Consider the following 21,270-nt stretch of genomic DNA (forward strand, 5'->3'; position numbering starts at 1 on the left):
TTTAACTTAATGACTAAACTCTTGGGCATTTTAATTATGTTTGTAATAATACACTTCACTGGCAATCAATTTAAACTTAGATCAATAAATACAAGCTAAAACACTACATTTAATTAATGATGCAAATCAAAATTTCAAAACTACTTTTACTGATTTACCCGCATACATCTATTGTTTTCGAAAAAAATGGCCGAGGAGTTCCGAATGGATTTAACAACGATGGGAGAAGTGAATAATAAACCACGGTGATGAATTAAAAGGACATTTATTCGGTTCCAAGCTATATAATATAATTGAAAACGAGTTAACACTCGTAACATATATAACAACCGCCATAGTAACAATAGGCACAATTTTATCAATAAGTAAATACTACGCCAATACCCATGCAGATACATGTACATCTTCTCAAAAATATAGGGTTAAAACAAACACAGAATATGAACAGAATGGGTTGAAAATAACTCTAATATAGCATACCGCGGGTAGCATAGACAACACAAACAGCGAATATAAAACTATATGTAATAAAACTATATATAACTTGTTTTGTTTGAAAATATGTTGCAGAAATATGTGGAGTTGGAATTGGAGAATGACGAAAAAATATGTGAAAAATGCTGCTGAAACTTTGCATGATATCAGAACAGATTATTAGAGTAGACGTAGTGGAAGGCTTCGATTGCATACGTGACCTCTCATCGCCTTATCATCGAAGAAGTATGCTGATAAGCAAGGCCATAGCCATGTATGGCTTAACCCGCTTATTATCTTGGAATTGGTATGTTCAACCCGCAAACAACTCGCAATCCATAAAGGTGCGAACCTCTATTTATCAAGGTAATTAACGTTGTCGAAATTTGACTCCTGATTAAGGACGGTGAGAAACACAGTTAAACTAAACTACTTTTTTAACGATAAAATCGGACTCTCGCTTCCTCACGCTGGGTAACACAGTTACAATTAGTCACCTGTTGTTTTTCATAGTAGTTCAACTTGTCAACAAGATGACATGGCTAATTAAAGAAAGGAACGGTCTCTGTGCGACACTTAACCAGTATGATGCCATGACGAGCAGGAATATACTGATCCCCCCCCCCCAAAAAAAAAAAAAAATAAAAAAAAAAATAATAAAAATAAATAAATAAATAAATAAATAAATAAATAAATAAAAATAAAACGAAGATGTATACATTTTAATGTTACAAACTAAGAAACAGCATACACTGATACGAGTGACGATTATATGGTGATGAAATGAAGCAAGGAACAACTATGCAATGCAGCATGAATGTGCAACATTGACTAGGTATACCTAGATTACAACATGAAACGTGGTTGACTCAATTATCATATATCTTTACATCGAGCGTAAAGTCAACAAAGTCATTGGGGAAACTTTACTAATGTTTTATAGAAGTTATATCTAATCCGTTGTACATTATGTTTAAACTGTGTAAAGAAAATGGCAATTAAATACTTTTAATATATATATAAAACACTACAGAAGCAAGCTCAGTTGCCAAATGTTTAAACATAAACCATGTTGAATGGCACAGGACAAATGCCAAAGGCATAGAACACAAAATATCGCTCACAAGAAACATGGAACAACAGCACAAAACTCAACAAACAACACAGTGCATATATTCTATATTAAAAAACTAGGTGTGTTTATCAAGGACTGTTAGGTACCTTCTTGGAACGGTCTGTAAAATGTAAATTTACAGGGGGTTTAAACCAATTTGCGTGCACAACCTCACTCTTTCACCCAATATCCAGAATAAAATCAAGTCATTTTAAAACTTGTTTTTGTATGAATGGATATTTTTCAAATACTGATTCTGTGTTTGGAATATATAGTTGCCGTAATACTTGAAATGCATACGTCACAAGTTGAAATTGATTCAAGTTTATTATTATTTTATTTTTACTTCTTCTTCACATATTCATTAACCATCCTGTTTGAAAAGGTGTAAAACTATGACATTTTTATATTAACAGTTTGAGGTATAGATATCAATAAAATCATGACAAAAGCAAAAAAGTATGTACAAATACATATACATCACTCGACACAATTAAACACAAACAGTTACTTGTTACTTCAGAAACGGTGTTAATTAAACACCTCATATCCTTATTTCTAGTTCGTCATTCTGAAACAATCAGGTATACACTTAGCAGTGCGGCTAACATAATATTAATACATTGGTATAAAATAGAAATACCTTCATTTGTTAAAGGATTGCTTTTGTGAAAATTATTAGTATAGAAACCTATGTCTTTAGTTTCTATTTTTAAAGAAACTATTTCGTAATTTCCGGCAACAGTGTTTTTAATCTGAAGTGATCTTGCAACAGTTGGAGGTTCCACGCGTATTAGAAAATGATATCCAGTACAGAATGGTTGTCCATGGTGTATCTGTATACCAACCGCCTTGTCAGTCAGTTGTTTCCCATTTAGCTGTACTGCTATAGCTGGTGGTTGTGGTGGTGGTGGTGGTGATGGTGGTGGTGGTGGTTGTGTTAACATAACTCCATCTTTTAAGTAAAATAATATTTTATAGATAGGAGTATTTCAACGTCAAATAAGAGCAACATGTAAAACAAATATATATTTGCTATTTATTGATGAAGATATCTTTATTGGGAAATTTAAAGATAAAACTAAGACAACAATCAAATATGTGAACAAGGTTTATTGAAATAGGTTTGTTGTATATATTTTGAATACAATTACTAGTGCCAGAATATATAACTAAAAAATTCACCAACCGTGATAATCACTGCGATCTGATAGGCTGTACGAGTGTGCGCACTGAGTCCATATTTTGTCACCTTCACAACTTTCAACGCAATCGACTTGAACGCCAGAGCTTAAATTTCTTGGGACAGGAAAGCACATCCCATTACAATCTTTACATAAGCTTTTGGTATCCACTGACAATGCTTAAAACAAAACAAATCAGTTTTGATTACTCATCTATCTATCATTTATTACCAAAAATACATATAAAAGACATGCATGTAAAAAAGTAACGAGTGAGGGTAACACTATTTTGTTCGAACAAAACCTTTGGACAATTGACTAAGATATATTGTCGTGGGGCGTATAGCGTCTTTCTGGTTACTTGCCATGTTGACATACTTATTTATACACGTGTTTTAAATAGGCATACTACGTCCAACGTTCTATTTTGATTAAAAGTGTTCTTTGTTTTCCAATACCTGTGTGTTGTCTTCTCTTGTGATATATTTTCATATCCATGATAGCATCCTGCCCTAAATATGTTGTCTTTATATCTTTGCCTGTTACTTTGTTTGCTGAACGAATGGTCTTATTTTTCAGTTCTGACCAGAAAATTGTTTCGCCAAATGCAGAAATGGCGAAAGGAGACATAATGGCAAAGTCGGTTTCAAAGATATAGTTTGCATAATGAAGATTCGTATCGGCGGTTCCAATTTTGTGTAGTCTTGTATCTGTCCAGAAAATCCGCTTTCCGTCAAAATCTGAAAAAGAGTACCGATCCACAGTTATTATAAACACAAACTTTCGCATCAATGACGTTGTAAGCATATTCTTTTAAAAACTAATGTTTCATATTTTGATCGAACTGTATTCATTTTCATTTGTTTTCTTTTTAATTAGCCGGTGCTATATACCTATAGTTATTCCATTTGGCCAACCAAGAGCCTGTCCATCAACTTGCTTCAGAGTGTTTTTATGCCGGTTCGAGCAATCGCCGTTCATTCCACACATGTCTATTTTGGAGTTTTCACCCCAATCCGTCCAGTACATTATACTGAAAAGTTAAAGCAGAAAGAGTACATGAGGAGAAACAAACAAGAGGACTTGTCAAGTCATCATTCATCTTTCATTTGCTTTTACGAACAAAACATAAGCAAATAAATACAAAAGCTTCACATAGTGGAATACCAATGCCTTATGATTTTACAGTTTACAAAATAGTCCTACCCATTTTCGGGATCTACAGCTATTGTCCATGGATTAACAATATCAAGAAAAACGATGGTAAATGGATTCTTTCCGTCATAATCGCTTGCCATGATACGATGACTTGAATACTCTGTCCAGTAAATCCGCTTGAATACCCAGTCCACAGCAACAGCATTTACCGATTCAAGATTGAGTATTGTTTCAATGTTATATGCCGGCTGGTTGTCTTTGATGAAAGCCCTTCAATTATGATATATATCAAATTGTACAATCCGGTAACTTACGTTACTTTTTGTTACTTTATATAACTGTTTATAATACATATCTGTATCATAAGTAAATGTAAAAACCTCTTTCGTCAGGGTCAGATAAAGAATTTTGTAAAACAACAAAAAATCCATGTGCATAGATGTAACGATTGTAATCAAACTAATACAAGACTGTGCCAAAGCGGTTACCCGAACATTACAAATGTCGATATCTTGATAAGTGTGTAATGTATGTTGACTTGTTGCGTTGCGTCTCTTGGTGGTGTAAGTGTGTCCGTTACATTTGAGTGTCTAATAGAATCTGGTTTACATTTTATGTTCCTAGGCCTGTACATGTTTTTTTCCATAGTTGTATTAATAATTAACAAAATAAATAATAAGTAAAACCTTGTAAGAGCATCTAACCTCTTTATTTCACTGTGGCTTCCTTCTATATTTGTCCAGAAGAGTATTCCTTCAATGTAGTCAACATCAAAACTCATGCAACCTTTGGTGTCCACAACAAGATCGGTAGTAAGAACATCATCTGATAACGTAGCATTCAACCGTCGAATACCTTGACCGGTACTATATAGAGCCTGAAGGATTTCGTCAGTATCTGAAAGAAAACATTTGGCCTATTGTTCAGTTTTCAGTCCATCGTTGGTAACGTTCAAACTTTTACTTCTGATAGTTTTATGGACACATTTTTGATCTGCAGTACTTCTTATAAACTGTTTCAGCTTTTGTCATTTTATTTTAATGTATAAAATAGCTCATCATATAGTATTAAGTTTAAGTTAAGAGGTTAACAACGATTGTCGCTACAACGTTGATAACTTAAAAACAGTCTAAAGAAGTAATTTCAATTTGTATCAAACCATTAAAAGAATCTTATTAAAAACTTATCACTTAAAAAGACAATGACATTAAATCATACTTGATTGTACCAGCTCTATGTTCTTGTTCTTAATTATTTAAAGAGGATTTGGTTATTGGTTTTCCTGTTAATCAATTAAAATTTCATAACAGAGTTACAGTTACAAAACACTTCAAAATAAAATTATTAAAAAGTAGGCATTAACGATGTCAGATTCCTGCTGTCTATTGAGATGGATTTCGTCAGTACCTAAAGGAAACATCTGGTCGATTGTTCAGTAACTTATATCAAACCTATACAAACTATTTTGATAATCTTATAACAAAAAATAAGAGAAATCACTTCGAAAGGCAATTATATCAAAGTAATACTTGAGTGTGCTAAATCTAAAGCCTTCTTTATAATCATTTACAGAGGACTTGGTTGGATTTAAATTCCATAACATAAAAATGTTACAAGAACCCTGCGTAAGAAAATTATTACAAAGTCACCATTGACGATCTCATGCTCCTGTTCTTTGTTGGAAAGCAAATCACCATAGCCGATCTCAGGTTCCTGCTGTTTGTTGGATTGCGTGTCACCATTGACGCTCTCAGGTTCCTGCTGTTTGTTGGGGAGCGTGATACCATTGACGCTCTCAGGTTCCTGCTGTTTGTTGGATTGCGTGTCACCATAGCCGATCTCAGGCTCCTTCTGTTTGTTGGATTGCGTGTCACCATTGACGCTCTCAGGTTCCTGCTGTTTGTTGGATTGCGTGTCACCATTGACGCTCTCAGGTTCCTGCTGTTTGTTGGATTGCGTGTCACCATTGACGCTCTCAGGTTCCTGCTGTTTGTTGGATTGCGTGTCACCATTGACGCTCTCAGGTTCCTGCTGTTTGTTGGATTGCGTGTCACCATTGACGCTCTCAGGTTCCTGCTGTTTGTTGGGGAGCGTGATACCAGTGACGCTCTCAGGTTCCTGCTGTTTGTTGGATTGCGTGTCACCATTGACGCTCTCAGGTTCCTGCTGTTTGTTGGATTGCGTGTCACCATTGACGCTCTCAGGTTCCTGCTGTTTGTTGGGGAGCGTGATACCATTGACGATATCAGGCTCGTGTTGGCTGTTCAAGAGTGTTTCATTGTCTCTGCTGTTTGTTGAAGCTCCATCAACATCACACTGAAACTGTGTCTCGGCCTTTTTCCTTTCATCATATTCTGGGGAAAAAACAATGCAACATTGTTAAATTCCCTTTCTTGTGAAACAGAATGCAACCCAAAATTTATATTGACTATTATAAAGCTTACCTCTTAAAACAATGTTGATTGAAGAAATAAGAAGCTCCTCTCTTAAGTCTACGTACACTGAAGTTTTGTTAGTGCTAGTAGTGCACCCTTTTGTCTCTACTTGTGTTATGTATTCTCTTTTATTGTCCATACCTTCAATAATAAAAGAAAACTAGTTATTCAAATAAGTGGCACTTGAATATCAAGGATTGATACTTGTAATAAATACTAGCAAAGGATTGGAATATTGAAATAATTCAAATAATTTAAACTTACCGAATGACTGTATTTGTGGTTTATTGGCAGACACCGTCTTATTCGCATGTCCGTAAATGAAAAGAGGTCTCATATCTGAAGACATAAATATCAACGGTATTTATACCACATGAAATTATGTATTTTGATTGGTTTTTCCGACATACGTTGTTTTTTTCTTTATAACTATTTCCAAAACATGAAAAATGGTTCAAAGTCAACATCATGAGGACCATATAGGGCTTGCGTATGAAAAAGTCCATTAAAAACTATTCAGCATTTCAAGCGGATGTTGTGTCATTTTTTACTTGTCCTACTTGTGCGCTTAAAGCATCAGATACTTTTATTTAGGATGTGCCCACTTAAACCACATCACTTTGCGGTCATCTTACACTGGCATATGTCGCAAATCACAGCTTCTGGGAAAATAAAGTGAATATAGACAGTATCCGATCTGAAATTTGCATACAGTTTGTTTCTATATATGATGTTAAAACACCTTGTCTGTGCACAGTGATAATGTCCAAAAAGCAATATTGAACAAACTCTAGATATTTGTAGAACAATAACTCGAACGGGTCCGGATTTTATTTCCTGACCAATATAATCATCCATGCATGCTAATGTGATTAACATGTGACATACGTTTCTTTGTTTTTCCGAATACGTCTAATGTCCATGAACCATACGAAGGCTCACCCCAGAAATGTGTCGATTTAAGGGGCAATGCTTTGTGCGTCTTTTTGCTTGGTTGAGCCATATCCATCATCACAGATTCCGTTCCAAGAGGCGATGTCAGTATGATTTTGAAAACGTCTTTTAAAAAGTCGGACGGGCATTTCAAGATAACCATGGTAACTTTGCGTAGATACCAGTCACACTCAGTATTTGCTTGAAAAGTTGTTATGTTCCCTTTTCCATCTCCGCTACAAAACAGCAGGGGGCGGTTTAATTAAGGATTTAAGCCGTTACTTCAATTATCTAATATCTGTATAAACGTAACAAATGGCAATTCATTTTTTCTCTCAAATTCGTTACAAAAATATAAAGCAAAATAATGAAACTATGACCCTAAGATTAGTTCAATTACGACAAAAATCGACTGGGATCTCTTTTGAAACGTCCTTATGTACTGATAAGTAATAAAAAAAAATATCCAAATGTAAATAAAGGAGAACAAAACGAAATAACAAATAAGTTGTTAAATCCATGTGATTTCTTAATGAATTTTGGGTTTGTTTAATTTCCTATTCATAAATATAGCCAACGAGTTTTAACAGTATTGGTTCGTTAAACAAAACATATTCATACAAAAATACGATATAGTTATTTCTTACCTCTGTACCATAAATGACAATGTCTGTTTTAAAAGGGGAGGAACATTCAACCATGTTTTGGCCTTCATCACAGCTTTTGTTACATTGACAAACCCGAATCCAAAAACTGGATGGACTAGAAATAAAACGAACGAACATTTTTGCGAAGGAGAACACGCGCTTTTTTGTTTGTGCAACAATATATTCCAGCGAAATAAAATGCATCAATTGATAGAGGTATGCTAAATTTATATGAATACAAAAGAAAACAACGGAACATACAGAAATTTTCCGCTGCATTTGGTGTAAAGTTTAAAGATTCTAGCAAACCAGATCGTTCAGCGGACTGAACAAGAACGTGTTGTACATCCAGCCATCGTAAAGAAGGGCTGGAAAAAAGTCACCAATTAAATAGAGCAAATGAAACATGTTTTTTCGGTAAGGGCAATAATTCATGTATCACAACTTTTTAATATCAGTTGAATAACAGCGAAGCAAGGGTCTAGTAAATTAGACATTTGGGAAGTACTGGGCACACCAAGAAGATTACACTTTAACCAAGATCCTGTTAAAAGGCTCAATGATGAGACAAAGCCAAACAAATGACAACGCTAGAAGACAACATACATTAAACAAATATCAAAATATTGTTGTAAATGAATCATCATAAACCATTCATTATACTGTTCACGTGTGGGACGTCTGAGTGTTGAATACATGTATATACATTAATTATAAACAAATTAAACACTTACTTTGCTTCCAATACGAGAGCAACAATTCCAGACATTTTTGCCGTGGCTGCTGAAACACCTCTGAAGGATTTGCTACATGAGTTCTCCTTTGACGCTGTTAGCTAGATGTCAAACAAATCAAGAGATGTAGTATCTCTCCAACCAAGACTGGTTATTCAATTTCTACAATTTCTGTCAAAATAACATTGCAAATCCGTACAGTTCTGTTTAAGATAAACAATGCTGATTTTATGGTTACAGTCAAACCTGTATTAAGTGGCCACCTTTGGGAAAAGGTAAAAGTGGCTGCTTACTACAGGTGGCCTCTTAGTCTAGGTTTGACTTTTCTGACACTTTAGTTTTGTTCAAACAGAGGTCGATTATGTATCTTAACCACTACCTCACCCCACAATCAGTATCATCAGTACCATTATCTGTTAAAAAAAGTACAAATTACAAACTTGTCAGCGCCCCTTGATCTCCCCTCACCAAACGACGATACCAGTGTCGCAGAATTAATGAATCCAGTTGATGGAATGGTCCCTAGTAAGCCGATAGAGCCGACTGATATTACGCGAATACTATTCGAGTGACCACTTCCAACACTGCCAGCTGGGAACACATATATGGACCCTTTTCCAGCCCTGCCCTAAATCAAACAAACGTTTATGTTAAAACTGTATCTTCACTGAGTCAAAACGTTCAACAAACTGAGGAAGCGTAATGAACAAAGTGACATTAATATGTATTGGTATCGTATTATATTAGATGTCAATGTTACCTGTATAGTTCCGTTTTGTATCACCGACCGTATTGTCGAATCAATAGGCCTAAGCTCTTGCTTGAAATCCCAACTATTGGAGTAAATGTCAACTTTGTCAAAACGATGGGACAAGCCTTTTGCCATCGTTTTCGACGTTACACCAGGAAAATTCCAATACGTGGCTTTAACCTTGCCTATTTTGACAGCTGGAATAGGAAAACGAAAGTCGTAACATATGATTTGTTTTTATCTCACTCCACTGCGAAGAGTACTTCAATCTCATACGCAGTTATTTCCCTAGAAGAGCAGAGAAAATACCTGCTAACACGGTAAGAAAAGTTTCATTTTTTAAATAGTTTTTTTTAAACGTTTTTATGCAATATGTAATAAAAGTTCCATTAAAGAACGTTGTTAAGTTATAAATACAATTTTATTTCAATTGAAGGACAATTTCCTGTTGCATGACGTCACTTTCATTGGCGCCGCACTGAAGTGCGCGCCTATTATGGAATGGGAATTTATTTTAGTTAGTGGTAGGAGCGGTTTTTAAGTTGATTGACAGTTTGGTTTTACTGTTATTTTATTATGATTAAAAAATGCAAATTGATGGCGATTGCATGGGTGTTAAAAATGCTATTTATGGTTGAATAGATTGTCTTCAATTTATCTTCAAAACATTATATCGGAAGAACGACAGATAAGTTTAATAACTGTTCCCGATTCGTTTACGTTTTCCGATTGGTTACCTGTAATATCATGTGCCGGAAATGTAAACATTCGGAGGAGTTCCGAATGAAATGTAAAATGTGTGGACCGGTAATTATTTGAATGGGAATAATTATGTTTCAGATTGTTTTGTTATGTTTACTGCATTAATAAACCATGAGGTGAGCTGTTTTCTTTGATTTAATCGATATTGGAATTAAATGTTCACATAACTTTATTTGTTAATGTGTTGAAGGTGACATTAGTAAAATTTTATTACGATTGCCCCCGAGTTGTTTTATTTTTAGAACACTACACATATCCGGATGTTGCTATTTTTAGAACCAGAAGGTATTTTCCCCGCTATTCATAGGTATTATCTATTAATAGTTGGAAATTCGGTGAAGTTTTTTCATGAATATACGTTTAAAATAAGTAAACACTAAAAGTGCACACTGACAGTTGATTACGATACATCTAACAATTTGAGTCATTACAGTAAAACATGGATTATAAGTGAATTATACGCGTAAGAGAAGATTTTCTGTCGAAAAAACTAATGTCAACAATCAGCATGGAACTGGGATATTCGTATCAAAGGGCTATTCATGTAAGTATCCTTGATAAGTTGTGTACGTTTATGTGTTCAAAAATGTTTGTTTTTTAATTTATCTTTGGAATTCTTAAATCATTTTTATTTGCTAAATGTTAGACAGCGTTTTAATATTTCTACTGGATGACAGTACATTTCCGAACAGGGCACAAATCCCGAACACCTGCTAAACCACGCGTTTGTATACCGTGATCGATTATTCGATGATCAAGATCAATACAGAGGCTTGCCTTGACTACACTTGTGAAGTTTCATCTTGTTTTATTAAGTATGTAGTACATGGGGGAATGACGTCAGAGAGCGCACGCGCATCTTTAGGTTTTGCAGGTTATGTTGACCTACATTCAAGGTATTTATAAATAGAAATCACGCTTTACATTTGAATTGCATGTTTTAAAAAACATTGGAAACAATAATTAACTTTGCAGTTAAGTGTTTATTTTATATAGCATACTTATAATTGTATGACCATGTATTTGCGCTTTTCAAGTGTTCGGTATTTGTGCCCTCCAAAGCATAAATTTAAGGGTGATTTAAGCATTTTCGACATGAAATTGATGAGATCGTTAAACTGTACTTTGACAGATGTTGTCACATTAACCAAAGATGTTTCATACGCAATTTTAAGTTACTGTAACAAAAACTCTCCAAGATAATTGTGAAAAACCTCAAAAAGTGTTCGGATTTGTGACCTTAGCCAGTACATGTACTATAAATATACATGTTGCATACATGTACTTTACATCTATTTAAAATTCACCAGTCAATTGTAACCACGGCCCCCCAGGTCCGAGGAATAGCTGGGACTTTGACTTTCGGTCCAGCCAACCCCGGGTAAAATCCTCGTCCTGCGGGGACAAACTGATGGTCAAATCCTCGATAAATGATTATTGTTTACATGTACTCTGATTTGTTATGAAGATATTCATAAAGGGGTGTTCTTCATGTTATTATACATTTTGGACTTGACTTAGTATTGCTTTTCTGGTATATATTCATTTAATGCACAAAGAAATTATTTTAAGTGTTCAGTATAACTTTCACACATTGTTTACTATTATATTTTTGCATATTTGGCCTATTTATGCTTATATATGTGCATTGTTGTATTTCAAAACCTTTGTGAAAAATAGAAACAGTATTATTTCTTTCATACATAGTCTGATACATATTCAGTTTGAATGCGTTATTTTTATCATATTTAAAATATTTGCCATTGTCCAATAAGACACATGCTGTTTTTATGTTAATATCAACTAAAAACATCCATTTTCAACTCTTCTTTACTATGTAAATGAAGAAGTTAACATAATAACTCCATTGACCAGATTTTTATGCAATTTTACATTACATTTTAGTATTATTAAACAGCTAAAAACAAGGCATGTTATGTTATAAATGCATTTCATCTAGTAAACAATGTTCACTTTTTATATAACAGTTCAATAATTATGTTCTATTTATGTTTGCAATTTTCAGACGAAATGATAATGTTTATTAAAGAACTACAAAAATTGTTAAATTGTTATTTCATATCACTTCCTTATGATGAATGAGCATGGTGACGTTGCCCCCTCCCCCTATATGATTAGAACTGCAGTGTACATGAACAATAACTCTATTTCAGCGTATTGCAAGAGTTATTCCCTTTGTATCTTTTCCTGTCCGGAGCATAAGTAGAAAACTACTTTTTTGGAATTTTATTAAACATCATTCAATGGTATTTAGCACAACGAGAGGAAGTGCAGTGGACAATGACTATAGCTCTTTTTAAGCTAATTACATAATTATTGCCCTTTGCCGCTTTCTCTTGACCAGAGCTTTACTTTAAAACTACTTATGGTATTGAAATAAAACTTGGTATATGGGTAGGTGGCAATGACAAAAAGTACAGTGCACAAGCAACCTAATTCTGTCGTGTTCATTAATGTACCCCACCCCTAATGCAATGTTCAACTTGAAACTCTTCAATTTCAATGCTTTTGCCTATGTTGTCAAGCAGAATACTACAAATATTTTGAAAATTTCATGGATGCGGTTCAATGCACCATAATATGCTTGTTGGCCTTGACATTCCTTGTTTTTTAACATATAACAAATGCATAAACTATTAAACGGCGCCCTTTGATGCTTTGCTTCAATGGTCTTTCTTGTTTTCATATGGCAGGCGTGTTGGCAGTGTTTACTGTACGACAAAGGGAAGAAACTGCTGTGTGGAGTTTGAGAGCACTTACTATACATACACGCACAACTTGTATCCTTAATAATACAATGAAAAATACAGGGACAAACCCAGAAGCCAACCAATGTAAGCAAAACCCTAATTAGTGACACATGGCTAGAGCCCAACAAACACTAAACTAACTCAAAATATTTTGTGAATGTGAATTTAAAAAGTATATATAGCGAGGGCGAGAACCTTGTACGTAATTCTTTGAATAATCTTATGCAAAAATAACAGTTTGTCAGATACCTGCGAATGATACATGTGGAGGTGCAGTCTCATATGCTACAATTTAATATTGCGACGTCCATTTATTGTTCATAAGTTGTAAAACCTTTACATATATGTTCACAATAGTTTATAATTGAAATGCTCTTACCGCTTATTTTAGCATTGAACGCCACTCCAACGCTGCACAAATTGTTCCCCTTTACCCCGGCAATAACACTGCTACAGTCATTCCCGTGGCTGAAAGTTATTCGTATTAGTCATTTGTTATAGTTACAGTACTTTTTTTCTATTTTTAACTGCTTATTTATCGCCTTTTAAAAGTTTTCATTATGTTTTGTTTTGGAATGTCTTTTTATGTTTGAGTTGTTTTAATATCCAGTAACTTCTCCAACTGGGGAATACCAAAAATGTTTAGGGAGTTATCAGGCAATATATCAAGCATATACTACTTACATGGTGAAATCGAGCAGTGTATTCAACAGGTACTTACATGTTAAATCGAGCAGTGTATTCAACAGGTACTAACATGGTGAAATCGAGCAGTGTATTTAACAGGTACTTACATAGTGAACTCGAGCAGTGTATTCAACAGGTACTTACATGGTGAAATCGAGCAGTGTATTCAACAGGTACTTACATGGCGAAATCGAGCAGTGTATTCAACAGGTACTTACATGGCGAAATCGAGCAGTGTATTCAACAGGTACTTACATGGCGAAATCGAGCAGTGTATTCAACAGGTACTTACATGGCGAAATCGAGCAGTGTATTCAACATGTACTTACATGGTGAAATCGAGCAGTGTATTCAACAGGTACTTACATGGTGAAATCGAGCAGAGTATTCAACAGGTACTTACATGGTGAAATCGAGCAGTGTATTCAACAGGTACTTACATGGCGAAATCGAGCAGTGTATTCAACAGGTACTTACATGGCGAAATCGAGCAGTGTATTCAACAGGTACTTACATGGTGAAATCGAGCAGTGTATTTAACAGGTACTTACATGGTGAAATCGAGCAGTGTATTCAACAGGTACTTACATGGTGAAATCGAGCAGTGTATTCAACAGGTACTTACATGGCGAAATCGAGCAGTGTATTCAACAGGTACTTACATGGCGAAATCGAGCAGTGTATTCAACAGGTACTTACATGGCGAAATCGAGCAGTGTATTCAACAGGTACTTACATGGCGAAATCGAGCAGTGTATTCAACAGGAACTTACATGGTGAAATCGAGCAGTGTATTCAACAGGTACTTACATGGTGAAATCGAGCAGAGTATTCAACAGGTACTTACATGGTGAAATCGAGCATTGTATTCAACAGGTACTTACATGGTGAAATCGAGCAGTGTATTTAACAGGTACTTACATGGTGAAATCGAGCAGTGTATTCAACAGGTACTTACATAGCGTAATCGGGCAGTGTATTCAGCAGAAACTCTAAACTTAGAGTCACTGTGCAGTGTATGAGCAGATTCCAACATAGAGACATCAGGCAATATATTCAGCAGACTCTTATACAGAGTCATCGGACAGTATATCCAGCAGATTCTAACATAGAGTCAACCGGCAGTATATTCAGCAGATTCTAACATAGAATCACCGGATAGTATATCCAGCAGATTCTAACATAGAGTCACCGGATAGTATATCCAGCAGATTCTAACATAGAGTCACCGGATAGTATATCCAGCAGATTCTAACAAAGAGTCACCGGATAGTATATCCAGCAGATTCTAACATAGAGTCACCGGATAGTATATCCAGCAGATTCTAACATAGAGTCACCGGATAGTATATCCAGCAGATTCTAACATAGAGTCACCGGATAGTATATCCAGCAGATTCTAACAAAGAGTCATCGGTCAGTATATTCAGCAGATTCTAACATAGAGTCACCGGATAGTATATCCAGCAGATTCTAACAAAGAGTCATCGGAAAGTATATTCAGCAGATTCTAACAAAGAGTCATCGGAAAGTATATCCAGCAGATTCTAACAAAGAGTCATCGGGAAGTATATTCAGCAGATTCTAACAAAGAGTCATCGGTCAGTATATTCAGCAGATTTTAACATAGAGTCACCGGATAGTATATCCAGCAGATTCTAACATAGACTCAACCGGCAGTATATTCAGCAGATTCTAACATAGAGTCACCGGATAGTATATCCAGAAGATTCTAACATAGAGTCACCGGATAGTATATCCAGCAGATTCTAACATAGAGTCACCGGATAGTATATCCAGCAGATTCTAACATAGAGTCACCGAGAAGTATATTCAGCAGATTCTAACATAGAGTCATCGGGCAGTATATTCAGCAGATTCTAACATAGAGTCATCGGTCAGTATATTCAGCAGATTCTAACACTGAGTCATCGGGCAGTATATTCAGCAGATTCTAACATAGAGTCATCGGGCAGTATATTCATCAAATTCTAACATAGAGTCATCGGGCAGTATATTCAGCAGATTCTAACATAGAGTCATCGGGCAGTATATTCAGCAGATTCTAACATAGAGTCATCGGGCAGTATATTCAGCAGATTCTAACATAGAGTCATCGGTCAGTATATTCATCAGATTCTAACATTAAGTCATCGGGCAGTATATTCAGCAGATTCTAACACTGAGTCATCGGGCAGTATATTCAGCAGATTCTAACACTGAGTCATCGGTCAGTATATTCAGCAGATTCTAACATAGAGTCATCGGGCAGTATATTCAGCAGATTCTAACATAGAGTCATCGGGCAGTATATTCAGCAGATTCTAACATAGAGTCATCGGGCAGTATATACAGCAGATTCTAACATAGAGTCATCGGGCAGTATATTCAGCAGATTCTAACATAGAGTCATCGGGCAGTATATTCAGCAGATTCTAACATAGAGTCATCGGGCAGTATATTCAGCAGATTCTAACATAGAGTCATCGGGCAGTATATACAGCAGATTCTAACATAGAGTCATCGGGCAGTATATTCAGCAGATTCTAACATAGAGTCATTGGGCAGTATATTCAGCAGATTCTAACATAGTGTCATCGGGCAGTATATTCAGCAGATTCTAACATAGAGTCATCGGGCAGTATATTCAGCAGATTCTAACATAGAGTCATTGGGCAGTATATTCAACAGATTCTAACATAGAGTCATTGGGCAGTATATTCAGCAGATTCTAACATAGAGTCATTGGGCAGTATATTCAGCAGATTCTAACATAGAGTCATCGGGCAGTATATTCAGCAGATTCTAACATAGAATTCAACAGTTACTTACTTTGTAGTCTGGTAGCTTTCGCCGTACATTGGGAATTCCTCTGGTGAAACATCAACACTGTCGTCAACGTAGTTGTAACACGAATCGCTATCCTGTAAAATCAATATAGAAATTAATAATCAAGTTTTTTCGTCTTTCAAATATCATCATTTATTAAAAAATCAGCCACAAAGCCCCGGTCTGTAAAAACTCCATGTTTACTATCAGAAACCAAACATTATAATTGAATGCTCGTTTTTTTTTCGGTGTACAAAGTCCTGAAACAAACACGTGAGCAATATCGATCAGTATTCGTAGAAGTAAGGATGCGCACATAATAGTTTGGTTTCCAAGGCCGAACAATGTGAAAAATAAGGAAATTTACTGCACCCCTCTTCTATACATTATTTTATATAATGTTATAGGTAAAAGTCCGTTGTTTATGAAAAGTGAGTTTGGCCACATGGCCGCTCTTGCGAAAAGGAACTATCCAAGATGGCGTCCAAGATGGCCACCAAATAAAAAAAAACTTACAATATTCGCTGCAAGTTCCGGGTGTTTTACGTTTACACCGACGTCAGTGACGGCAACAATTATTCCCTTTCCTGTAATCCCCATTTTCCACGCGGCGTCAATGCCCTCGCCTTCGTCCCAAAAGGGCGGACATACGGATTCCTACACGAGAAAACGGCAAGTGTAAGCGAAAGTAGTATCTCATTTCATAGTTCAATGTCCAATAGGATTTCTAACCTGATATGTTTAATCAGGGTTCTGAAATTCAGGAATAATCTTGAAATCAGGATTAAGTTGTTATTTTACTTCAGGCTATTGTTCTGTTATACATGTATACTTTTCTCGATTCTCGGAAATTTGCATGAAAAACAGTACGAAGAAGCTTGAAATCAGAGTACTAATAAATGACTTTGGAAACCATTTCAAAAGGGGTCCAAGCCCCTTCACCCTCCTTTGGACATGAAACCCTATGCCTCATTCTCAAACTGACCCCGGTTATTTTTCGGGATTTACAAATATTAGCTGTTTAAGAACCCTTGATTAAATGGTTCCCAATGAAAAAATGGTCTATTGTGTTGTTGTTGGTGGTGGTGGTGGTGGTGGTGTCGTTGTTGTTTAGCTATTGTATTACTAGTTTATCATTATCAAGGTAATTTATGAAACCAAAAATATTTTTTGTTTTAAATATCCAACCTAGACCATACTTACACACGGATCTGTATAGCTAGTCTCGGGGATCACATCGGCTAAAATAGGATTTGTTTCAGTCATATTTTTGTTTGGTTCGGAAAACATAAACGGTGTAATATCAACAATCCATCCGTAAATCAATTCCAGTAGTTATGGCAAACCCTTTTTTTGGTAAGACCGTGCTTTTAAGTTTTAAAGGCACTTCTATTTTAAGTAAACTTTTACATTTGATATATAAGTGGGTGTATACCTGTATACGTCATGTATGCTTGGAAGTCGGAAGGCAATATTTTGCTTAAAATAAAGACTTAAAATAACTTTTCTTTTACTACACCATTTTAATTAAACAAATGGCCCTCTATACCCCTTGGGAGAGATCCGCACTCGTTTTATTACCGGAGTTTGATACGGTGACTAGTTTCATCAAACACTTCGACAAACCTGTTACCACAATAATGTTTTGACAGTGCTCCGTCAGACGGCGGTTTTGTGAAAAGGTTTGTCGAAGTGTTTTAAGAAACTAAACTCTCAATCAAACTATGGCAATAGACCAAAGGCGGGGCTCCGTAAGCGGCGTAGATTGCGCTTTGTTTTATTTAAAATGGTGAAAATATAGCGAAGTTATCTTTGTTTCAAGTCTTCATTCGAAGCAAAATGGTGCCTTCCGACGTAGCATTTAAGACGTAATTTGTCACGTGGTATACACACATTGTATATTCATTGAGCAAAATATCTCCGGAACACACTTACCTTTCACACAATGGGATTTGCGGTCCACCAAAGTCGAATGATACCTTAAAATGTTCCTAGCTCGATTACACAAGGTTTCAACAATTTGTACAAATGAATGAGTGTCTGTCATGTAAAAGAACATTTTTAGGTTTAAACACTAATATAAATTATAAACTATCACGTCCTTCGTTCAAACCAAAATATTTCATGAAGTTTAAAAAATATTAATGCATTTAAACAGGATAAACGCTCCACTCATTTTGACGAAATAGATAACACGAAGCGATCATTCGCAAATGCAAACAAAAGCAAATCAGAAATATTTCGGAAAGTTTAGGTGCGTTTCTAACAGCTCCTCAACCATCTAAAGAATCGCATATACATCTTAAAAGCTTTCTATTATTTGTTAGAAAAAGAAAGCCATATCCATTATAAACGAACTTAAATCGGCGTAAAGAAAGATAACAAGATATGAGTTTATTGAAGCAAAAAGAAACAAAAAGGTCAGTAAACGCAAATATGGTGAATACGTGCAAGATGTAATGGTTCTTAATGAAGAAAAAGGGGATCTAAATGAAGAAATAGGGGTTTTACATAGAGAAATAGGGGTTCTAAATGAAGAAATAGGGAAGTAGAGGTTCTAAATGCAGAAATAGGGGTTCTAAATGAAGAAAAAATGGGTTATAAATGAAGAAATAGGGGTTACAAATGAAGGGTTACAAATGAAGAAAAATGGGTTATAAATGAAGAAATAGGGGTTACAAATGAAGGGTTACAAATTAAGAAAAATGGGTTATAAATGAAGAAATAGGGGTTACAAATGAAGGGTTACAAATGAAGAAAAATGGGTTATAAATGAAGAAATAGGGTTCTTAATGAAGAAATAGTGGTTCAAAATAAAGAAATAGGGGTTCTTAACGAAGAAATAGAGGTTCTTAACGAAGAAATAGAGGTTCTAAATTAGACGTTCTAAATGAAGATAAAGAAACAGGATCATTAACGTTAAAATCAAAACCATACCCTTCAAAACATTCACCACAAATTCCTGGAGACGCTCCGCCACACGGGCTGATCAGGTGTCTGTTAAGTTTCAAGCAATCCGTTGAACACGGAAGACATTCGTCCGGTGTCCCTTCCGGCCTGTATGTCCCTTCTTGGCATACCTTGCATGGGTTACAAGACATATGACCAGTGTCGGCAATAATATCTGTTTGAATCTGGGAAATCAAAGTTAAACCCGTTGTTGTTCAGTATTTTTGAAAATTTAATCGTCGCGTTTCCTACCTACCACTTGGATTTCAAATCTTTGCACGGCGTAGGTCATATTTTTAACTACCAACATACATTTTACGGACACAATTTCGAAATTAACCTTTTCATTACAAAAATAAGTGTATAAAGTAGCAAACGTATTTAATATACATAAATAGCTTTAATAAAACAAGCACGTGTGTATACATTTAAGAGAGTATTGGAACTGGATGATTGGAAGTTTTATTTTTATTTAAGGCTTTAACTGAAACCCAGGCCACCGTACCACCGTATAGTACGCTTTAATTAAGTCCTTTAATAAATATTATACTGCAATAAGTTGTATGTTTTCGTTGCAAGCATATTAAATTATGTATAAACAGTCGAACCCCGTTGGCTCGAACTGGATGTAAAGAACCGATTTCCTTATATTGGCGGTAAGCATTCCCGCTTGGCTCGAGTTTCCCGAGGCTCGAGGTATCTACGCCGGTTAATAGGAGTTCGAGCAAGCGGGGTTTGACTGTACACTACAAACATGCAAATTTAATGTATTTTATTGAAGTTTAATCCGTTTTAAACAATTTCTCGAATGACAATGTGTACAGCAGATTTACGGCAGACAGTTATCGGTAATTAAATCACTTTTGTAAACTTAAAATATGTTTTTTTTTGTGAGAAACACCGTTATTTCTTACATATATGTATATACATTATTTACGCAAAAGAATATGAAACAATATCAAAACTAACACAGATAAAAACATCAAAAGGACGAGTGTACAGTACGGTGGAACGATCGCCCGGATTTTAATAATAGCTTATATTTAATGTACTGAGAACCATTTGCTTTCAGCCACGATCAGTATACTTGTTTATCGCTGTAATATCCACCAGGACAAAGCATATACGCATCCGACAACGTCACCGAGAGTCCAAAATATTGAAAAGCTAAAGAAAACATCGCAAAACACTCCAATCCAATTGAAGCCTCCATGTTAATATATGTACTGAATAGACAAACTTCGTGGCAATAATTTATACTTTGGTGAAATCTAGTAAAAATTGCAAACGTTGTATTTTATTCTGAATCAGTAAAACAATCCCCTTTCATCGAATCAACGGAAAACAGTTATTCATAGGAAGCTTAAGGGGAAAGTCCAGTTGCTTTAGACATGTCAAGTTGTATTGTTTTGCCATTGTGCGCTCATTGACAAGTGGTTATTTCCGCGTAAATCGTGTCATTTAAACATCTGTCCACTTGAAAACAGACATCAAAGGCGTCCATGTACATGCAACATCATATGTAATCACCGATCATCGATCATAAGCTCAAGATTTATTATTGTATATTTTGGAACACTTTTGTGACGGGTAATCAAGTTTTGTTATTGTATCTTTGGAACATTTGGGTAATGGGCAACCGATAACGCTTCAGAATATGTCACGACGACGCTGTCGTTGTTACCTATTTGATATATTTTACACACGTGAGGTTGGGTTGTCCGCTGACAAAGGACACTCAAATAATTTACCCACGATTGAAATATATATCTTTAAAAACAGAATCATATAGTGTTAATCAAATCGTTTCATTAAAAGTAATTAAAACATGACATATTTTTG

At 35.4% G+C, this 21,270-nt stretch overlaps 1 protein-coding gene across 1 annotated transcript; it reads right to left on the reverse strand.

Annotated features, from left to right (window-relative positions):
• Positions 1–1,248: 1,248 nt before the first annotated feature.
• LOC128246373 (furin-like protease 1, isoforms 1/1-X/2) lies at positions 1,249–20,723 on the reverse strand. The gene is made up of 22 exons (XM_052964559.1): positions 20,516–20,723; positions 19,417–19,613; positions 18,415–18,458; positions 17,683–17,720; positions 16,996–17,136; positions 16,483–16,574; positions 13,343–13,431; positions 9,440–9,627; positions 9,116–9,307; positions 8,680–8,780; positions 8,207–8,313; positions 7,946–8,060; positions 7,254–7,534; positions 6,630–6,704; positions 6,375–6,506; positions 5,580–6,284; positions 4,635–4,827; positions 3,979–4,200; positions 3,666–3,805; positions 3,231–3,512; positions 2,778–2,951; positions 1,249–2,543 (listed from the first exon to the last, which is right to left on the reverse strand). Exons 1-22 carry the CDS (start codon positions 20,639–20,641, stop codon positions 2,155–2,157), a joined length of 4,023 nt encoding a protein of 1,340 aa, XP_052820519.1. The 5' UTR covers positions 20,642–20,723; the 3' UTR covers positions 1,249–2,154.
• Positions 20,724–21,270: the final 547 nt, after the last annotated feature.

This window comes from Mya arenaria, chromosome 2 (genome assembly GCF_026914265.1).
Source record: "Mya arenaria isolate MELC-2E11 chromosome 2, ASM2691426v1".
Taxonomy (NCBI): domain Eukaryota; kingdom Metazoa; phylum Mollusca; class Bivalvia; order Myida; family Myidae; genus Mya; species Mya arenaria.